This window comes from Bubalus bubalis, chromosome 5 (assembly GCF_019923935.1).
Source record: "Bubalus bubalis isolate 160015118507 breed Murrah chromosome 5, NDDB_SH_1, whole genome shotgun sequence".
NCBI lineage: Eukaryota > Metazoa > Chordata > Mammalia > Artiodactyla > Bovidae > Bubalus > Bubalus bubalis.
The window spans coordinates 85,722,246-85,744,257 of record NC_059161.1 but is presented as its reverse complement, the minus strand read 5'-3'; the positions used below and the strand labels follow the sequence as shown (position 1 = coordinate 85,744,257).

At 39.4% G+C, this 22,012-nt stretch overlaps 1 protein-coding gene across 3 annotated transcripts in view; it reads left to right on the top strand.

Annotated features, from left to right (window-relative positions):
- The window catches only part of NAALAD2 (N-acetylated alpha-linked acidic dipeptidase 2), a 49,204-nt gene extending 38,628 nt beyond the window's left edge, over positions 1-10,576 (top strand). For 2 of the 3 annotated variants that reach the window (XM_006055317.4, XM_044943375.2), the window contains exons 17-19: positions 1,421-1,502; positions 2,688-2,780; positions 9,372-10,576. In XM_006055317.4, the coding sequence (XP_006055379.4) occupies positions 1,421-1,502; positions 2,688-2,780; positions 9,372-9,561 (365 nt within the window). In that variant the 3' untranslated portion in view covers positions 9,562-10,576. The remainder of the gene's footprint in view (positions 1-1,420; positions 1,503-2,687; positions 2,781-9,371) is intronic. The other variant, XM_044943374.2, reaches the window with a different exon arrangement.
- The last annotated feature ends 11,436 nt before the right edge of the window (positions 10,577-22,012 follow it).

The window sequence follows — 22,012 nt, the reverse complement described above, 5'->3', positions numbered from 1 at the left end:
TGAAAATGAGTAGTGTATGGTCAGTAATGGCTTCTGAATATAGTTACATAGCAATTAGTAATCTTCAGAAAGAGGATTAGCAGCAATACTAAGATCTAGAAATTGAAGCAAAGAAAAATTTAGAAAATGCTGCTTACATCATTATGACCATACAGTCACTGTAGTGATGGGAAAATGAGAGATGAAACGAAGAAGCAAGCAGAGCCTGAAGCAGGACGGGTGTGCCGAGTGCTATGGCTGTCCAGCATCTATTTCTCTTCATAAATGCCCCAATTTCTTTCTGGTGAATTAGCCTTTACTAATTTTTATTATGTAGGGTCCAACTGAGAGACAGATTAAACAGTTGCAGCAGCAGGACTGTGTACAAAGTTGATGGATAGATGGATATACAGTTCTCTACATCCTGCTTATCAACTCATTGTATTGTCTTACATTCCTAAGACTCTACTAAAACTGCTCTTTCTAAAGGTTTCATTACTTGTGCCACTAAATCCTAGGGACACGTTTTGAGTTTTCTCTATTAATTTTTTGACTTTGTCAAAAAGTCATTTGAAATTTAAAGTTTCTTCAACACTCTTTTCCCTCAGCTTTCATAATATCTACTATTAGATTGTTTGATTTGTACATAATATTAAAAGTGGCAACAATAATTGAAGGCCAAAAAAGGACCTTATTTCTTCTATTGAATGTATTTATACTGAATACATTACTTACTAGCTTTGTAGTCTCACAGAGATCCCGTGTTTGGAGCTGTAATACTTTATCTATAAAATGAATATTGAATCCCCTGCATTATAGGATTAACGCAAGAAGCAAATCAATAATGTATGGTAGTGTCCAGTTTAGAAAAGATGGAAAATGATGAACAGGTTGTCATTAAAAATATGATACACTTTCCTAATCCCTTTTCTTAGAAATTTTGTGAACTAAAGATTGATCAGACCAAACTGGATCCCAGTTCTCAGAGTTTAAATGTATCAGCTTGTCTGTCACAGGTTGCCTTAAATAAGATCTTAAGTGTACTACTTAAAAACTAAAAATGACATTATTTTATTCTGTAATAATTATAGGAATAAAGCTCATTAATAGTGTCTGGCATACAGTTGTCCCAATAAATAAGTATTGAAAGAATAAATAAATGAATGCTGAGTTTCTGATAAATTGAGTTTTTATGTCCTAGACTCTTGAAATTTGTTATTTCCTTCAGAACCAATTTTGCCATTTTCAATTTTATGCATTACTTCTTTGTTACAAGATATCCTAATAAATTCCAAGGATCTGCAAGAAGACTCAGTAGAAAAATAGTTTCAATACCTATTGAGTCATAGCAAGCTAGCATGGGGACGGCGGGAAAGTGAAACTGAAATGTGAAGCACTTGTGCTTAATAATTTCGCCTCTATTCTTCTATTTTTTAAAAAGAGTCATTATTTTCTGCTGTGAAAAACTTCTCAGAAGCTGCTTCAGATTTCCACAGAAGACTTTCACAAGTTGATCTGAATAAGTAAGTTGCAAATGTAAAGCTATCTACTGTTTTTAAAAGCAATGTGGTTGGTGGAATGAACTGTGTGCCCTCATAGAAGCATTCAATTCAGAATCACTGCTACTCAGATTATGGTCTTCCAACCAGCAGCATCAGCCTCACCCAGGAGCTTGTTAGAAAGGCAGAATATCAGAGCTCGTGCCAGACCCGCTGAGTTGGAATTCTGCAGTAGACTCTCCAGGTAGTTTGTATTCACATTAAAGTTTGAGGCACGTTGCTGTTGAAAGATAAAAAACTCATCCCATGGCGGGGGCTAAGGAGACATGTCTTTTGAAGTTTGCATGGTAAGAATTCTGACTGCTGCTGGTAATTCATAATTCTGCGGGTTTAAGTGCATTTGTAACCCATTTTACTACAGTCCCAAATAGTCCTGTGAACAGTGTAGAAATTCTTTCTTATACTTTTTTTTGCATATCCTTTAACCTCTTACCACTTGAAAGTTGAAAAATAATTTGAATTATACTCAAAGCATTATTTAACAAGCATAAACAACACCACCTCACACTTCATATCACTTTTATTAATATTTTTAAAATTCATTCAAACAAGGTTTCCCACCTCCCATCCAGGCAGAAAGCTGTGTCAGTCATTGTGAGGGGCCTTTCTCTCTCCCTGGGGTTGTAGGACAACCTAGGGAACTTGTACAGCACCCCAAAAGATTAAGTTGGCAGATTCCAAGTGTGGAAGGGGCTCCCTGCCCACGAGGTACAGCTGTCTCTCTCCTCGCTTGGAGACTCCTGCAAACTCCCTTCATTCTGTGTTGTTCAGCCTTTACTCTGCTACTTTCCTCCATGGTGGAACTGAATGACTTATCAAGAACAGCTTGGCAGTCCACGCTGTCTATCTTTGCAGGGGTCCTGGCTCTCCTACAAAGAGTTAAAAATGTCTTTTACTTCTTTCGGGAAAGTCTGTGGTCTTGAAAAAGAAATCAAACCATTTACCAATCAGTCTGTTTGCCTATTATAAATAATAGAAGGATGTGCCTGCTGTTATATGCAGCTTACCATATGAGCCTGGGTATTTAATATTCATTTTCTTAAAAGTCTATGATTTAGATTTATTTTCCCCATGCCTTATCCTTATTTAATAGTTTAAAATGTAGCTTCATGGTAAGGATTTTAATTATCTATTTTTTTATTCTCAAAGCCCCATGGCAGTGAGAATCATGAATGACCAGCTGATGTTTCTTGAAAGAGCATTCATTGATCCTCTTGGTTTACCAGGAAGGCCGTTCTATAGGTAAGGAGGCAACAGGTATTGCATTAAAGGACACCAAGCATGTCACTCTGACCCAAACCAGCATACCCGAGGTCTGCTTTAAACTACTGTGAGATGAGTGGAAAGTGGATATGTATACTGAAGGAAACACGGGTGAGATTATGCAGGTGGCGTTAGTGGTGAGGAACTCGCCTGCCGGTGCAGGTAGACGTGGGAGACGGGGGTTTGATCCCTGGGTCGGGAAGATCCCCTGGAGGAGGGCACGGCAGCCCACTCCAGTGTTCTTGCCTGGAGAATCCCATGGGCAGAGGAGCCTGGTGGGCTACAGTCTATAATAGCATTGCAAAGAGTTGGACACATCAGAAGTGACTTAGTGTGCATGCAAGACAGTATACTTTTTCTTAATTTATTCGGCTGGGCCGGGTCTCAGTTCCGTCTTGCGGGCCCTTTGTCTGTGCACACAGGCTTTCCAGTTGTGCCACACAGGCTCAGAAGCACGTGGGCGCTGTAGTTGGGGTGCGTAGGCTTCATTGCTCCACAACACGTGGGATCTTAGTTCCCCCACCAAGGATTGAACTCCTGTCCCCTTCATTGCAAGGCTAATTCTTAACCACTGGGCCACCACGGAAGTCCCATAACAGAGTAATCTGTAATATCAGAAAAATTAATTTCATATCCTGTATTGCTTTGCTACAGATATAAATGGCAAATGATAGTTGAAAAAGACTCTTTGTGACAAAATCTAAAAGACAGAATCTTAAAGGGGATCTTATAGCTCATGTGGTTCAACTTTCTACATGAATCTTTTCTGTAGGATTTCAGGAAAGTGGTTATCCAGCCGCTGTTTGAATCTTCCAATGATGGGAGACTTGCTACCACATGAGAAAGTTCATTCAATTATAAGAAAGATCTACTTAATAGAAAGTTTTCATCATAAAGATATATTTCCCCATAATTTTCTCCCTCTGACCTTGTACTGCTCTCCAAGTCAAGTAGAATAGTCTCAATCTATTTTCATATAGCGTTTAGGGTTTCAGAAGATGGGTGCCATAAGTTTCTCGTAAAGAATTGTGTTTTTTTCTCAGTGTCTTGGCTGCTTTTGGATAGTCTCCAGTTTTTCAAAGTGCCTTTTAAGCTGTGGTTTCTTGGTAAATATTAGAAAGGCCCTAGAGTCAGAAATCTATGTTCTAGTTCGCTTGGCACATGTGTGATTTACAGCAAGTCATATCTAGGGCTTGCACATCTGAATTAAGAGGGTGATAACAAGCTATTTTACAAGGCTGTTTATAGGAAAGCGGCACAAATGAAAGATAGCTATACATATTGCATATTAGTAATTAGTGTTAACATTTAACTGATTATAATCCTAGGCATTTAGAACCCATCTCTGCCAAATCCCAAGTGTCAGCTGGGCAAATTACTTCTCCAAGACTCAGATTCCTCAGTGGTAGATGGAGATTACTGTGCTTATACACCATGGGTTTATAGATTTAAGGCTTGCAGAGGATTTAGCTCAGAGAGGGATACACTGGGTACATACTTGCTGTTTTTAGTATGTGTGTTGTGGAAGTGAGCACAATAGTTGCTGTTTTTATAAAATCTTACATATTGTAATGATAAATGTTTATTGATACAAATAAAATACCAGCCATCAGTTAAGTATTTACATAAAACAAAGATTGAAAGCCAATTTATAGATTAATCTTTTTTTTGCCTATGAGTCCATCTTTATATATATATATTTTCAATTTATATGATTTATAAGCAGAATATCTCATTTTCAAATTCAGGCTCTATGGAGTTCCATAGAATAAAAAGGGGCAGTTCTAACACCTAGATATGTCTGTTATTTCCTTCAGAGAAAATCAGAGATGAGAGTTTGGTGTTAAATTTTGAATGCAGTTATGTACACATTTGGTTGTTTATTTATTCATTTATATTTACATAAATGGGACCATATATCACCTTGCAACTGCCTTTTTGGGTAACAATTTATCTTAGAGGTTTTTCTGTGTCAGTATATATACTTTTAGCTATTCTCATCTGTTTCATTGTTTTCCATTATATGGCTTGCATGTGTAAATTTTTAGTCCTTATTGAGTTTTTAATTAGTTTTTTCCCCCAATTACTTACTATTAGAAAAGTACTGCTATAAAATGTCCCCAAGACCTACTTGAACATTTAATATCTCTATAATCAGTACCTGGGATTTCAGGGTCAAAAGGTTAAACACATTTTAAATTTGATTAAGTAGCTGACAAACTGTGCTCCAATTTAAAATATATATTGGGAACTGTTCATTGAACACAAAGGCTGTCTTCTAAAGTGAGGGAGAAGCAGTTCAAGACGGCAGGGTAAGGAGATGCAGACCTCACCGCTCCCAGACACAGAATCGACAGCCACAGAGGGAATGGTTTCCTCTGGGGGAAAAAAAAAAACAAAAACCCTGAAAACTAAGTGAGCAAGTCCTCCACGTCAGGCAAAGGAGAAGAAGGCCATGTGGGTGTGAAAGGGGTAGAGGAGGCTACTGCCCAGTCTCACCACAAATCGCACTCCATCGTGTGGTTGAGGCAACCAGCTGTCAGGAGGGAGCTCACAGACCCGGAGCTTCCCTCTGGGGAGCAAAGGGTTTGTCCCCAAATAAGCCACCTCACCTGTGCCTGAGGGTGAGCCTCCCTGATATCTGGCTTTGAGAACCAACGAGGCTGCATCCATGAGACCGAAGGGATACACAGAAGCTAGAAATGGCTCGGGCCAAAAGAACTCTGCTAGATCACCTGCCACTGGCCCCAGCACAGAAGCAGCCCTTGAGTATCCCCCAGATTCTATGTGAAAGAGGTTCATTTGTTGATCTTCAAGCACTGGCTCGAGGGACAGGGACCGGTTAGAACCCTCTCTGGGGTGGAGGCTGGTGGGTACTCTGCTTTCCTCTGCCTTGCTGAGGCTGTGGGCACCATCTTTCCCCTCTTCTTCCCTGAAGGCGATGGTCTTCATGCAGTCCCTCTGCTGAGCTCCAGAGCACCAGTATCTCCAGAGGGAAGCTTTTATCTGCATGTGGTGGTACTCTGGCTTCTGCACCTGGTGTCCTGGTTTTTCCAGCTGTCGCTGGCAGACACTCCTTGATTGCTTGGCTCGAGGTTGGGAGGGTGAGGGGGGCTTGCATTCCTGAATCCCATGGGGCTGTAACAATTGGAGAGCCAGTTCTTGCCAGAGAGCAGACTGAAACACACCCCAGGTCTTTCTGAGGAAGAGGCTCCTTTGCCTGGCCAAGAGCTTCGGCCTGAAGGGCAGGGTTTCACTCCGACATGCTTCTAGAAGTCTGCAGGCTGCCCTCGGGTAGTGAAAGCTGGTGGAAGCGCTCTCTGCTCCTCCTCTGCCTCACTCCAGCTCAACCCTCTCTCAGAAGGGAACTTATACCCTTTTCTGGTCCTCCGATTTTTGAAGCTGCTACTGGGGATGTCTCTACATTTTCTGACTCTGGTGACCAGAGGGAAGTATGCTTGCAGCTCTCAAGGGGATAGATAGGAAAAGAGAGGCAACAGACCCAGGGGCTGTCTTCTGGGGAAGGAGGCCCATAATCCTGTAAGCACAGCTCCAGGTTGAGGGTCAGGCTCTGATTCCACCCATGTAAGTGCTGGCTGTAAAGCAGAGAGAGACCCAGGAGGGCAGTGCTCTCTTCACTCTCTCTCTCTGCCATGGTCCAGGAAGCCAGCATCTTTTGGGGGAGCTCTTAGAGATGTCTGGTGCCTCAGCTTCTGTGGCTGCTGCCCGAGGGGTGCCCTGATCCCCTGGCTCTGGTGGCCAGACAGGATTGCTTTCCTTGGTCCCACAGGGTTACGATGATCTCAGGGTCAGTGCGTGGGAGGCTACCGCCTGCAGTCACTGCACAGATGGCAGACTAAAACACAGCCCATCTTTCTGTAAAAGAGGCCTCTTGGCTTGTCTTAGAGCTTCATCCCAAGGCACGGGGTTTTAGGCTTCCCAGTGGCGCTAGTGGTAAAGAACCTGCCTGCCAGTGCAGGAGATGCAAGAGATGTGGGTTCAGTCTCTGGGTCAGGAAGATCCGTTGGAGGAGGGCACAGTAACTCAGTCCAGGATTCTTGCCTGGAGAATTCCATGGACAGAGGTGCCTGGCAGGCTACAGTCCATAGTGTCGCGAAGAGCTTGACACGACTGAAGTAACTTGGCACACAGGCACCAAATAGGAGGCACGGAGTTAAAAGAAAGAATACCTTAATGCAATTGAGAAATGCACTGGACGGGTTCACTAGCAGACTAGATGAAGCAGAAGAATCAGTGACTTGGAACACAGGCAGTGGAACTCACAGAGCAACAGAAAGTAAGAAGGGCTTTTTAAAAGTGATGACAGTTGAAGGGACGTCTGGGACAACATCAGGTGAAGCAATGTGTGTCTTATAGAGGTTCCAGAAGGAACTGAAAACATCCCTAACCTGGGGAAGGAAACAGACGTCCAGATCAGGAAACCCAGAGAGTGCGAATAAGATGAACTCAAGATACCCACCCTAAGACAAGCTATCATTAACATGTCAGGAAAGGTGTTAACAGGAACAGTGGAACTCCCCTGGCGGTCCAGCGGTTAAAACTTCATGCTCCCTCTACAGGGGGCATGTGTTCGATCTCTCATCAGGGAACTTAGATTCTGCATGCCATGGCAAGGCTGATTAAAAAAAAAAAGTCTCAACAAACTGGATACAGAGGCAATATGTGCCAATACAACATAGCCCGTACATGGCAAAACCACAGCTGCCTTCATGCTCGATGGTGAGGACCCAAAGCATTTCCTTTAAGGTCAGGAACAAGGCAAGTATGCCCACTCGCACCATTTTTATTCAGCGCGGTCTTGGAAGTCCTGGCTGTAACAGTTTGGGAAAATAAACAAAGACATCCAAATCAGGAAGAAGTAACTGTCACTACTGCAGAAGAAAAGCCTAATGATTCCACAAATAAACTGTTGGGTTGGCCAAAAAGTTCATTGAGGTTTTTCTGAAAGGTCTATGGAAAAACTCAAATGTACCTTTTGGCCAACCCAATGTTAGAATAAATGAAATCTGTAAAGTTATAGGACACAAAAATCCATGTACAGGAACCTATGGTGTTTCTATATACTGATGATAAGAAGAAAAATTAAGGAAACACCTCATTTACAATTTTATCAGGTTTTCTTGATTCCTGAATCAATAATATTGTACAATACTCTCCCTCTACAGTTCTCCAGAAGATGGCATATGTGCTAAGTAATATCTGTGACCTGTATCTCTAGTATCTCAGCTTACATATAGGTCAGACTATTAATATTTATAAACAGTTCAGCATGTATACTTGTTTCATTAAGGACGATCCACTTAAGGCCATACTAAAATTCAAGAGCCAAAGCAATAAATCCTGATATACTCTGGGAAATCTAAATGATGACATTATAAATGTCTTCGATCATTAATACTTACAGAGACTTCTATATTTTGTCATATAGTAGCTTTACATTCTGAAGTAGCTCTAGGGTTTGACTGTTAGGCCTAATTCCTTTTTTTTTTTTAAAAAAAAAGAAGGGATCTGAAGCACTGCCCCCGGCCGCCCGCAGCTGCCTTTAATTTACTTTGTCTGCGCTGGGTCATCCTTGCTGCGAGCAGTCTTTCTCTGCTTGTGGTGAGGGGGGCCACTCTGGTTGCGTGCCTCGGCTTATTGCGGTGGCCTCTCTCATTGTGGAGCATGGCCTCTCGGCTGTGCAAGCTCAGGAGTGAGTGTGGGCTCAGTAGGTGTGGCACACGGGCTGGGTTGTCCCGCAGCATGTGGTGTCTTCCTGGACCAGGGCTTGAACCCATGTCCCCTGTGTTGACAGGTGGATTTCCTTAATTACCGGACCACCAGGGAAGTCCAGGCCTAATTCCTGATAAGAGTGATTAATCCAATATGTCCCTTTCTGCAAGGTAGAATTACATGCAGTGGGGAGAGAAGTGGCTTGATCTCCTGAGTTACTTATGAGATGAAGCAGGAAATCAGGTGCAGACTTTCCTTCTAGATCAGAAATAAGTGTGTCTTTGTTGGCAACCCATATATAGCTGCTTTGCCTTTGTGGAATGGGCTTCGTTATCCTTACTAATTATGATATTTTTGAAATACACACTACTTTGCTTGTTTCTTTTTAATTCTGAAGAGTATTGGGAATAACTGTCCTTCTTGTGGAATCTTTAAAAAAGGTAACACAAATGTAATTATTTTTTAATCTCTTATTAAAAAAAATCCATAAATTATCCATGCTTTGTGGATGTATAGGCAGTTAGACAACTAATGCCTGTAACTTACAGGAAAATATCTGCTTATTTCCAGCTGCTTGGATTGATAACGTGATATGATCCACTAGATGGATCTTATCAACTCCTTTCTTTGCTTAAAATTGTCCCATTGCCTAAGTGTCTCAAACCAACAACATAAGGTTTTACTTTGGAGTAACAAAAGTAGATATCAGGAGGAGACACAATATTTCATTATGAATGCGATCTAACAAAGACACCACAAAAAGAGAAAGGAAAAGCATGTGAAATGTAATGTATGAGTACTCTTTAGCTCAGCCTGTTCTCTGTTTTTTTCTGCTAGGCACATCATCTTTGCTCCAAGCAGCCGCAACAAATATGCTGGTGAATCATTTCCTGGCATCTTTGATGCTATGTTTGATATTGAAAATAAAGCAGATCCTCATTCAGCCTGGAAAGAAGTGAAGAAACACATTTCTATTGCAGCCTTTACAATCCAAGCAGCAGCAGGGACTCTGAAAGAATTCTTATAGTAAAGTCTCAGGTAACTGGCTGCTGTTAAAAGTCTGAGGATAAAATCCATCTTTCTGATAACACATGAAGCCAGAGTATGCTAAAATTTTGCTTTTCATGTCATGTTTTGACTTTAGACTTCCAGCTTGTTCATCTATAAGGAGATTTTTGGCTCTGAAAATTTAAAACTTCATCATCAAAGTGCTAATCCAATAAAACAAACCAAAGAAATTCATCATTTGTAGTAGAATGGAGTAAGAAATGGCAACCCACTCCAGTATCCCTGCCTGGAAAGTACCATGGACAGGGAAGCCTGGCTGACTACAATCCAAGGACATGACTGAGCACGGACATGCATGCATATGGAGAAAGAGATAAAGTAAATGAAAATTCCCCAAAGTAAAATATGGCAAGGAACTTAAACTCTTGTTTAAGACATTGTTGGCTAGAATGTAAAACAGTTCAGCCACTTCAGAAAACAGTCTGGCACTTTTTTATAAAGTTAAATATATACTTATAGCTCAAATTCTACTTCTAGATATTTACTAAGAAAAAGTAAAAACATGATCACCAAGACTCTTGGCATGTTCGTTGCAGCTTAACGTGCAAATAACTGTAAGGAAGGATTGAATGCAGGAGGAGAAGGGGACGACAGAGGATGAGACGGATGGATGGTATCACTGACTCAGCAATAAAATGAAAGAATTGTCAGTCCGCGTAACATTATTGGCAGACATTGTCGAGGGCAAGAAGCCAGATGCAAAAGAATGCTTAGTATGAGATTCTTCTTAATACGCGAAGAAGCAAAACTAATCTATGGTATTAGAAATTAGATCATTGATTGCATGGGTCAAGTAAGGGTCAGGGAGGTTTGTGGCACAGAGGGAAGTTTCTGGCATTATGGGAGTTTTCTCTATCATGATCTGGGTGATGTTTACACAGGTATACACATTTGTCAAACCTCACCAAATTGTACACTTAAAATGTATAACAATGATAAATGTTATTACCAATAAACAAAATCTGGCAAGCAAATTGGAATAGCTTCATTTTCTTGGGATTCTACCTTTCTCTCTGCATTACCAGATCTAATAAATATCTTAAAATTTAGCAGAATACATCAATTTTTTCCCTAAAAGCAAAGTGATTGAATTGTCTTGTAGCTTGCTTTCTCTTTATCTTAACATTTAAAAATAAAATTATATAAATATGCATGTAATACTGATATATATGTATATACACATATATAAATATATACATTTTTAAGCTTTAAAAATCCTTCTGTGAATGGAGAGTTTGTGGCTAAATTTACACCCTCCCTGCCTTTCTCCTGCTGCCTCACCTTCTGTGAAATCATTATGGAGTACAAATGGTAAAGAAAAATGTAATAGCCATGCTTTTGATAGCTTCAACCCTACTGAATAATATGTCTGACAGGTGAAAATAGTTGACCCTTGAAGAACATGAGGGTTAGGGGTGCTGACTCTGTGCAATTGGAAATCCACGTGTAATTTGCCAGTTTGGTCACTCCATATCCTTGTTTCTGCATGCATGCATTCAACCAACTGCATGCATTCATGAAGGACTGTTGTGTGTATTTAGTGAAATCAGGTAAACAGACCTGTGCAGTTGAAACCTGTGTTGTCCACAGGTCTGCTGTAGTTGCCACAAATCTTCATACTCGGTCCTGTTGAACAGAGTCATACCAGCTTGTACAAACTTTCATGAAGGGCCTAATGATTCAGAATTGTGGGTAATCTAAGATGAAAGCTTCCTAGAGCTTAGTTGTTCAATTATTTTGCCAAAAAGAGAATCAAAATCAGATGAACCCTCATAGGCAGGCAGGCACACTGACTACAATCAGAAGCTTTAAAGGGCAATAAAAGGCAGTACTTATGAAATACAAATTTATAAATCATATTAGACCTTTGTAAAAATTGTTTTAGCAAATCTAGGGATTTAATTTTCTACTGTACTATGTTATGCTATGCTATGCTATGCTAAGTCACTTCAGTCGTACTATGTTACCTTAGCACACAACTTATTTTAGGACACAGGAGTAATTGTATTTTAATTTTTGACTTAAAGCACTGGATTGTAGGGACAATATTTGGTTATGACCTAGAAGTCACTCTTTTCTACTGTCCCAGGTGAGTAAATCTCTATGTATTTTGGGGCATCAGTTTCTTCAAGAGTGAGGATTGTTAAGGTTCCATCCAACTTCTATTACATCATTTCTAAAGGGGACAGAATATAAAAGTTTATAAATCTTTTATGTTCTTCCTACTGGCAGCTTTCTAGAAGGAAGACATGTATTGCTGAAGCATCACGTGTGGTTAGAACTCTGAGTTTAGAGGAAAATAGTAACCTTTGCAACTTAATGTTTACTAAAGTGATAAGTTATTTTATTTCTATCATTTTTAATCAACAATTGATTATTCTAACAGAACAATAATTATTTGCATGCAATGTAATAAACTAAGGACATTAGATAGTGAATGTGTACAACCACATGTTCAACACACAAAATGTTCGTTTGAACTACTTTTTAAGTCTTTTTTTTCTGTAGGATGATTTTATCTATGAGATGTTCATACTTGCAAAAATATATAGAAAAACTTTAGAGTAGTCACAAAACATAAAAATGGGGGCAGACTGATCAACTTGCCATGGAAAAATCACCATCCTACAAAGGTAGAGACAGAGTGAAAAAAGATGGCAGTAAGGAGTACTTGCTGCTGCTGCTGCTAAGTCGCTTCAGTCGTGTCGGACTCTGTGCGACCCCACAGACGGCAGCCCAGCAGGCTCCCTCGTCCCTGGAATTCTCCAGGCAAGAATACTGGAGTGGGTTGCCATTTCCTCCTCCGATGCATGAAAGTGAAAAGTGAAAGTGAAGTCACCCAGTCGTGTCCGACTCTTAGCGCGACCCCATGGACTGCAGCCTACCGGGCTCCTCCATCCATGGAATTTTCCAGGCAAGAGTACTGGAGTGGGGTGCCATTGCCTTCTCCGAAGGAGTACTTACATAGCAATAATCACTCTACTTATAATAAATTCAGTTCTTATAGTCAAGGCACGGAGTGGCTGGATGTATTACAAAGACCTAGCTTTTTCAGCTCTAAAGATACACATAGGCTCAGGGTAAAGATTTGAGTGTAGGAGGATATTCCATGCAATTGGAAAGCAAAAGAAAGCAGGTACAGCCAGACAAAACAGACTGGATGCCAAAAATGATAAAAGACAAAAGGTCACTGTATAATGATAAAAACGTCAAAACATCCAGAAGATACAGCAGTCATAAATATAAACCCCACATTGGTACAATGAAACTTGTTAAGCAAATTCTAACAGAGCAAAAGGGAGAGATAGATAATGCAATAGTACTAGAGGCTTTCAATATCCCACTGATAATCCACATAAAATCAACAACAAATACTGAAATTTAACCATACCTGTAACAAATGACCTTAATAGACATATAAGATTTAAAACGAGCAGCAGACTATACATCTCAAGTGCACACAGAACATTATCTAGGATAGATCATATGATATGAAAAGAAATGAAAGCAAAAACACATCTCAACAAATACTGAAATCATGACAGCTGTCTTTTTGGATAGCAATGGTGTGAAACTAGAAATCAACAAGAGGAAAGCTGGAAAATCTACACATACATGGAAAACAAACAAGACACTCCTACTAAACAACCAGTGAGTCAGAGGGGGAAAAAAATTATCTCACAACAAATGAAAATGGAAATATAACCTATCAAATCTTATGGGATGCAGGAAAAGCAGTTCTAAGAGGACACAGACTATAGCAAATAAGTTCATATATTAATTAAATCTCAAAAAACCCCCCAAAAAACAACCCTAGCTTTATACCTCAAAGATCGAGAAAAAGTTATCAGGAGGAAGGAAGGAAATAGTCAAGATCAAAGTGGAAATACAGGAAATAGAGACCAGAGGGGGGAAAATTAGAATTAACAAAATTAGAGCTGACTCTTTGATAGATAAACAAAACCAACAAAACCTTTAACCAGACTAGAAAAAAAAAAAACTCAGAAATGAAAAGGAAGACACTACAGAAATATTAAAGACCATATGAGACTATTATGAACAATTATATGCCCACAAGATAGCCTAGAAGAAATGGATAAACCATAAACACAAACTACCAAGACTGCATCAGGATGAAGTAGAAAATGTGAACAGACCAGTAACAAGCAAAGAGGTTAAATCAGTGATCAAAAGCCTCCCAACACAACCCTGGGACTGGATGGCTCCATTAGCAGATTCTACCAAACATTCAAAAGAAAATTAATACCAGTCCTTCTCAAAGTCTTTCAAAAAGTGAAGAGGAGGAAACACTTCCAAATTCATGTTTTGAGGCCTCTAATTACCCTGATTCTAAAGCTAGATAAGAACACTTAAAGAAAACAATAGAGCAATATCCCTAAGGAGTTTAGCTACAAAAACATTCAACAAAATCTTAGCAAATTTCAAGAAGACACAAAGGGGTTACACATCATGATCAGATGGGATTTATTCCTTGTATCCAAGGATGGTTCAACATGCAAATCAATAAATGTAATACATAACATTAATAAAAGATAAAAACTGCATTATTATTTCAGTAGATGCAGAAAAGCATGTGATAAAGTACAATATCCTTTAATGATTAAAACTCCCTAGGCAGACTGGGTATAGAGGTACATACCTCAACATAATAAAGGCAACAGACAACAAACCCACAGTTAACAGATACTCAGTGAAGAAAAGCTGAAAGCCATTCCTCTAAGAACAGGGAAACAAGGCAAGGAGGCCCACTTTCACCATCCTGTTTCTATAACCCGGGGTTTCCTGCTCTGGCTAGAACAGATCATTTGAAAGTTTGTATGGACACATAAGAACCTGAATAGTCAAAACAATCTGAGAAAGAAGAACAGAGCAGGAACAATCACATCCCCTGACTTCAGGCTATATTACAAAGCTACAGGAACCAAAATAGTATGGTAGTATCAGAAAAACAGACAAAACACATAGGTCAGTGGAACAGCATAGAAACCCCAGAAATAAACCCATGTTCTTATGGTCAATTAATCTATGACAAGGGAGGCAAGCATATACAATGGAGAAAAGATAGTCTCTTCAATAAATGGTGCTGGAAAAATTGGACAGCTACATGTAAAAGAATGCAATTAGAACACTCTAATGTCATACATCAGAGAAGGCAATGGCTCCCCACTCCAGTACTCTTGCCTGGAAAATCCCATGGACAGAAGAGCCTAGTAGGCTACAGTCCTTGAGGTCGCTAAGAGTTGGACACGACTGAGCGACTTGACTTTCACTTTTCCCTTTCATGCATTGGAGAAGGAAATGGCAACCCACTCCAGTATTCTTGCCTGGAGAATCCCAGGGATGGGGGAGCCTGATGGGCTGCCGTCTATGGGGTTGCACAGAGTTGGACACAACTGAAGCGACTTAGCAGCAGCAGCAATGTCATACATAAAAATAAACTCAAATTTACTCAAGAATAAACTCAAACTCTTTGCATTAAAGACCCAAATGTAAGGCTAGATACATAAGATTCTTAGGAAAATACAGGCAGAACACTGACATAAATCACAGCAAGATCTTTATCAGTCCACGACCTAGAGTGATGAAAATAAAAACTAAAATAAAGACATGGATTAAACTTAAAAGCTACTGCACAGCAATGGAAACCATAAAATGAAAAGATGATGAGAATGAGCCATTATCTTATACCACTTGTAACTTGAAATATGTCAAAGATCTAAACATAAGTTCTGATAATTTAAAATTCTTAGAAGAAAACATAGGGAGGAAACTCCTCAACACTGGTGTTAACAATGATTTTTTTGGATGTGACAACAAAAACAACAATCAATAAATAGGATTCCATCAAATTTAAAAGATTTTACACAGAAAAGAATAATAAAAACAACCAAATGAAAAGGCAACCTACAGAATGAGGGAAACTTTTTGCAAATCAATTTATGATAAGGGATTAATATCCAAAATATAGAGAGACCTCACATAACTAAGGAACAAAAATGCTAATAATATGACTTAAAAATGGGCAGGATCCCATGAAAAAGCACATATATACACTATCATGTATAAACAACTAGTGGGAAGTTGCTAAATAACACGGGAGCCCAGCCTAGTACTCTGTGATGACCTACAGGGGTGGGATGGGGGGAGGGAAGGGAGGTTCAGGAAGGAAGGGATATATGTGTGTATTTATGTGTGTGTGTGTATATATATATATATATTTATTTATATAATTATGACTGATTTGTGTTATTGTAGAGAAGAAACCAACACAAATTTGTAAAGCAACTATCCACCAATTAAAAAATTAATAAACTAAAAAAAATAAATAAAAGTGGGCTGAAGACCTACATAGACATTTTCCCAAAGACATACAGATGGCCAACACATACATGAAAAGACGCTCAATATCAATAATCATCAGGGAAATGCAAATTAAACTACAGTGAGGTATCATCTCATATCTGTTAAAATGGCTATTATTAAAAAAACAAGAGATAACAAGTGCTGGTGAGAATGTGGAGAAAAGGGAATCCTTGGTATACAGTATGGAAAAGTGAAAGTGAAGTCGCTCAGTCGTGTCTGACTCTTTGCGACCCTGTGGACTGTTGCCTAGCAGGCTCCTCCGTCCATGGGATTCTCCAGGCAAGATTATTGGAGTGGGTTGCCATTTCCTTCTCCAGGGGATCTTCCCAACCCAGGGATTGAACCTGGGTCTCTGAGCCACCAAGGAAGCCCCTATACAGTATAGAGGTTCCCCCCCAAAATTAAAGGAAGGACTAACATGACTCAGCAGTTCAACTTCTGGGAAGAAAGTGAAACCAATAACTTGAAAAGATATGTGTACTCCAAAGGTTATGGCCGGATTATAACAGCCAAGATATGGAAAAAACTTAGTGTCCATCAATGGATGAATAAAGAAAACATGCTACTTAATACACATATAATGGAATATTATTCAGCCGCAAAAGAGGAGGGCATACTGCTATTTGTGAAAACATGGATGGCCTAGGTACATTATGCTGAGACGTCAGACAGAAAAAGATGAGTACTATATGTTATCACTCATGTTTGTAAGTTTAAAAGTCAAACTTGCAGAAACACAATAAAATGGTGATTAACTCAACAAGTTAAAGCAATGGACAAAACTGTTGCTTAGGGTACAAATTTACAATAAATAGTCAAAAATCTCGAGATATAATGCATGCTACAGTATATTACAATACGTCATCAAAATTGTGATGATTACAATAAATTGTGAAACATTCTGAAAGAGATGGGAATACCAGACCACTTCACCTGCCTCTTGAGAAACCTATATGCAGGTCAGGAAGCAACAGTTAGAACTGGACATGGAACAACAGACCGGTTCCAAATAGAAAAAGGAGTACATCAAGGCTGTATATTGTCACTCTGCTTATTTAACTTATATGCAGAGTACATCATGAGAAATGCTGGGCTGGAGGAAACACAAGCTGGAATAAAGATTGCCGGGAGAGATATCAATAACCTCAGATATGTAGATGACACGACTTTTATGGCAGAAAGTGAGGAAGAACTAAAGAGCCTCTTGATGAAAGTGAAAGAGGAGAGTGAAAAAGTTGGCTTAAAGCTCAACATTCAGAAAACTAAGATCATGGCATCTGGTCCCATCACTTCATGGCAAATAGATGGAGCAACAGTGACAGCCTTTATTTTTTGGGCTCCAAAATCACTGCAGATGGTGATTTCAGCCATGAAATTAAAAGACGCTTACTCTTTCGAAGGAAAGTTATGGCCAACTTAGATAGCATATTCAAAAGCAGAGACATTACTTTGCCAACAAAGCTCTATCTAGTCAAGGCTATGGTTTTTCCAGTAGTCATGAATGGATGTGAGAGTTGGACTATAAGGAAAGCTGAGCGTCAAAGAATTGATGGTTTTGAACTGTGGTGTTGGAGAAGACTCTTGAGAGTCTGTTAGGCTGCAAGGAGATCCAACCAGTCCATCCTAAAGGAAATCAGTCCTGAATATTCATTGGAAGGACTGATGCTGAAGTGGAAACTCCAATACTTTGGCCACCTGATGCGAAGAGCTGACTCATTTGAAAAGACCCTGATGCTGGCAAAGATTGAAGGCGGGAGGAGAAGGGGATGACAGAGGATGAGAGGTTGGATGGTATCATCGACTCCATGGTCATGACTTTGAGTAAACTCTGCAAGTTAGTGGTGGACAAGGAAGCCTGGCATGGTGCAGTCCATGGGTCATAAAGAGTCAGACATGACTGAGCGATTCAGCTGAACTGACAGTATAATACAATCATCAAAATTGTTAGAGAATTTATTCCAACTTCCAAAAAAAAGGATACTAAGGTGATAGAGGTGTTAACTATCACTACAATGGCAATCATGTTAGAATGTCAATATGTATCAAATTGACATTTTACACTTTAAATTTACATGTTACATTTCAGATATGTTTTAAAAAAACAAAAGCAAAACAACAACAACAAAACACTCTAGAAGAGGATGGTGCCTGATTTGAGTACTTTATACCCAGAACAGCTCTTCCTTAAGTCAGACTTACACCATTATAAAGAACATACAATAAACTCCCATTTATCTATCTCCCAGCTCAAAGAATCATCCCCCTGCAAAAAGAAAAAAAAAAGTTTTTTCCCTAAGCATATCCTATTCAATGGTCCACATGCTGAGTAAGAGATTCTCATAAGGATACTTTTGAAATAGCAAGGAAATATTTTGCTAGTTACAAATGTTTTGTCTGTTTTATTCAGTTCAGTTTAGTCACTCAGTTGTGTCCGACTCTTTGTGACCCCATGGACTGCAGCACACCAGGCCTCCCTGTCCATCACCAACTCCTGGAGTTTACTCAAACTCATGTCTATTGACTCGGTGATGCCATCCAACCATCTCATCCTCTGTCGTCCCCTTCTCCTCCTGCCTTCAATCTTTCCCAGCATCAAAGTCTTTTCCAATGAGTCAGCTCTTCATATCAGGTGGCTGAAGTATTGGAGTTTCAGCTTCAGCATCAGTCCTTCCAATGAACAAAAAGGACTGATCTCCTTTAGAATGGACTGGTTGGATCTGCTTGCAGTCCAAGGGACTCTCAAGAGTCTTCTCCAACACCACAGTTCAAAAGCATCAATTTTTCGGTGCTCAACTTTCTTTGTAGTCCAACTCTCACATCCATACCTGACTCCTGGAAAAACCATAGGTTTGACTAGATGGACCTATGTTGGCAAAGTAATGTCTCTGCTTTTTAATATTCTGTCTATCTAGGTTGGTCATAAATTTTCTTCCAAGGAGTAAGCGTCTTTTACTTTCATGGCTGCCGTCACCATCTGCAGGGATTTTGCCTGTTTTATTATTATATATATTTTTAAGGCCTTGCTGTGGGGGTAGTGGGATCTAAGCTCCCCCAACCAGGACCAGGGATCAAGACTGAGCCCTGAGAGTGAAAGTGCTGAATTCAAACCATTGAACTGCCAGGGAATCTCCTATTACTGACTTAAAAATTTTTGGTTTTTATTATTTTTTCAACACCAAAAACATCTTGCATTGGGATGTAGCCAATTAGCAATACTGTGATAGTTTCAGGTGCACAGTGAAGTGACTCAGCCACACGTACACATGTATCCATTCTCCCCCAAACCCCCTCCCATCCAGGCTGGCACGTGACCCTGAGCAGAGTTCCCTGTGCTATCCAATATGTTTTTCTTGGTTATCCATTTTAAATATAGCAGTGTGTACATGACCTTCCCAGAGCCCTTAACTGTCCCTCCCCCCCCAGCATCCGCCAAATTCGTTTTCTAAGTCTGTGAGTCTCTTTCTGTTTTGTAAGTTCATTTGTATTTCTTCTTAGATTCCACAGTTAAGGGATGTCATAGGCTATTTCTCTTCTGTCTGACTTCACTCAGTTTGACCCCCTCTAGGTCCATCCATGTTGTTGCAAATGGCCTTATTTCATTCTTTTTAACGGCTGTGTGATATTTCAGTGTGTGTGCCTATGTGTGTATACACCACATCTTCTTAAATCATTCCTCTGTTGATGAACATTTAGGTTGTTTCCATGTGTTGGCTATTGTAAACAGTGCTGCAATGAACATTGGGGTGTAGTATCTTTCGGGGCCATGTTTTTCTCTGGATACATGCCCAGGAGTGGGATTACAGGGCCATAGGGTAGCTCTATTTTTAGTATTTTAAGGAACCTCCATGCTGCTCTCCCACAGTGGCTGCACCAATCTATATTCCCACGAACAGTGAAGGAGGGTTCCCTTGTCTCCACACCCTCTTCAGCATTTGTCGTTTGTGGATTTTTTGGTGATAGCCATTCTGAGTGGTATGAGGTCACTGTCTCATTTGATTTCCATTTCTCTAATAACTAGCAATTTTGATCATTTTTTTTATGTGCCTTTTCATGTCTCTTCTTTAGAGAAATGTCTATTCAGGTCTTCTGCCCATTTTTTGAGAGTGTTGTTTGTTTTGATGCTAATAAGTGACATAGCTGCTCATAAATTGTGCAGACTAATCCCATATGAGTCACATCATTTGCAAACCCTATTATTGACTTTTAAATTCAAATTTAGAAAAGCCATGAATTTCTATTACAATAATTTCATCATTTAAACATGTTTTTATGTTGAATGACATAGAAGTAAACCAATAAAAAGCATGTAAAAGTTAGGGATATAGTTTAATTTAGAAATTCTAAAAATGTATTCTAGGGAAAATTGGAAAGAATGCCAATATATGTGACCAGGATACGTACTGCAACATTTCATCATAGTAAAAATGTAAACTAAATATTCATCAATGGGAAACTGGTTAACTTCCAGTATAATAACCATAAGACTGAAACAGTTTTCCTTTTTACTGTAAGTTGTCCATGAGTTATTTTTGAGTTAGGAAATAAAATCTTGAGAAAACTAAAGGTTAAGACACCACACTGAATATCCACAGAGCTCACACTGGGGTTCTGGGCTTTTACTCTTTGCACCTTTCTGTATTGCTTTAAGAATTTCTTATAATAATAACTACAGTAATGCTGTTCTCATTTTGAAGAAAAGTCTGTAACGTTCAGGATGCAATGAAGTTCAAAGATAGAAACTTTTTTTGTATCTTTGGAATTTACTACTTTTTCTATTCTGAGGACATAAATAACACTCATTTACAAAAGCATACATGGGCTATTTTGGTGTTTATTAGCTCAGAATTTTAAAACTATCAATTGACTTTCAAACTTTCAAGTTTATACATGGAAATGAGATACAAGAAAACAATTATTTCCCCTCTAGTCGACTTTCAAAGTATAGAAATGGGTTTGGTAAAACAATAACGTCAGAAATAATTACAGTACTTAATAGATTTTAATCTTTGTGCTGTCGTTGCTTTTTAATGTGAGTGCGTCATCTGCTCTGTTTCCTCTCATTTCAGTAACTCCTATATTCACCCACTTCTGTCAATACCAAGGGCAGTTATTCTAAATTCAGGCCAACAATATCTTTCACTTAAATGATGTAACAACTTCCTTTCAAATCACCCACTTCCTTTCCCCTATTGTACTACAATTATAGTAACTTCAGCCCGAATGAACTTCCTAAATGTGATGATGCTGCACTCTGCAAACCTTTCAATACAGACTTCCACACTCCCAGGAATGATATAGTAGGTATTGGTAGGCAATCACTGCAGTTCGAACAACTAGAAAAAAATTCATTGAATGCATGTTTTTAGAAATATCAAAAAGCTGTGGAAGCAGTGAAGACTAAATGTATTCAATACTAAAACTCTCCAAGTACTGCTGACAACTGTTGATTACTTCCCTGGGGGCATTTGCCAATTCTAGTTATGAGCTAATGATCAGATTTGGCCTAGATTAAAGCACTCTACAAGGGAACATCAGCAGAGCTTCTAATGGTCGTATTCTAGTACCACCACAATGTACTAGAATCTAGAGTAACCTAAAACCAAAGGCTGGGATGTTTGCTCAGGGGCGAGGACAAGACAGAAAACTTGAGGGCTCAGCAGACTAACAAGAGTTTTCTTGAGACCATCGTTATCCCTCAATTCCAGGTCTTTTCATCTCTCTCCTCCCTCTTCTATTTGGTTAAATCCTGCCCATTTTTTCGGGACGTTGGTGTCTGCCCCACCAAAAATCTATGTATAAAATCTACCAAATACGCTCTCACAGCCACTCTTTACAGTATTATCTTTAGCATAGTTTTTATTTGATGACCTTTTGCTTTCCTTGATGGAAATTTCTCTGGAAGCAGAGGCCCATGTGTTTGGTCAATTATCCCCAGCACATAAGAAGTGGCTAAAAAAATGTCTCCTTAAATGAAATAAAATAAGCAAAGGAATGGCTAAAATACTTAAAGGTGGTCACAAACTTTT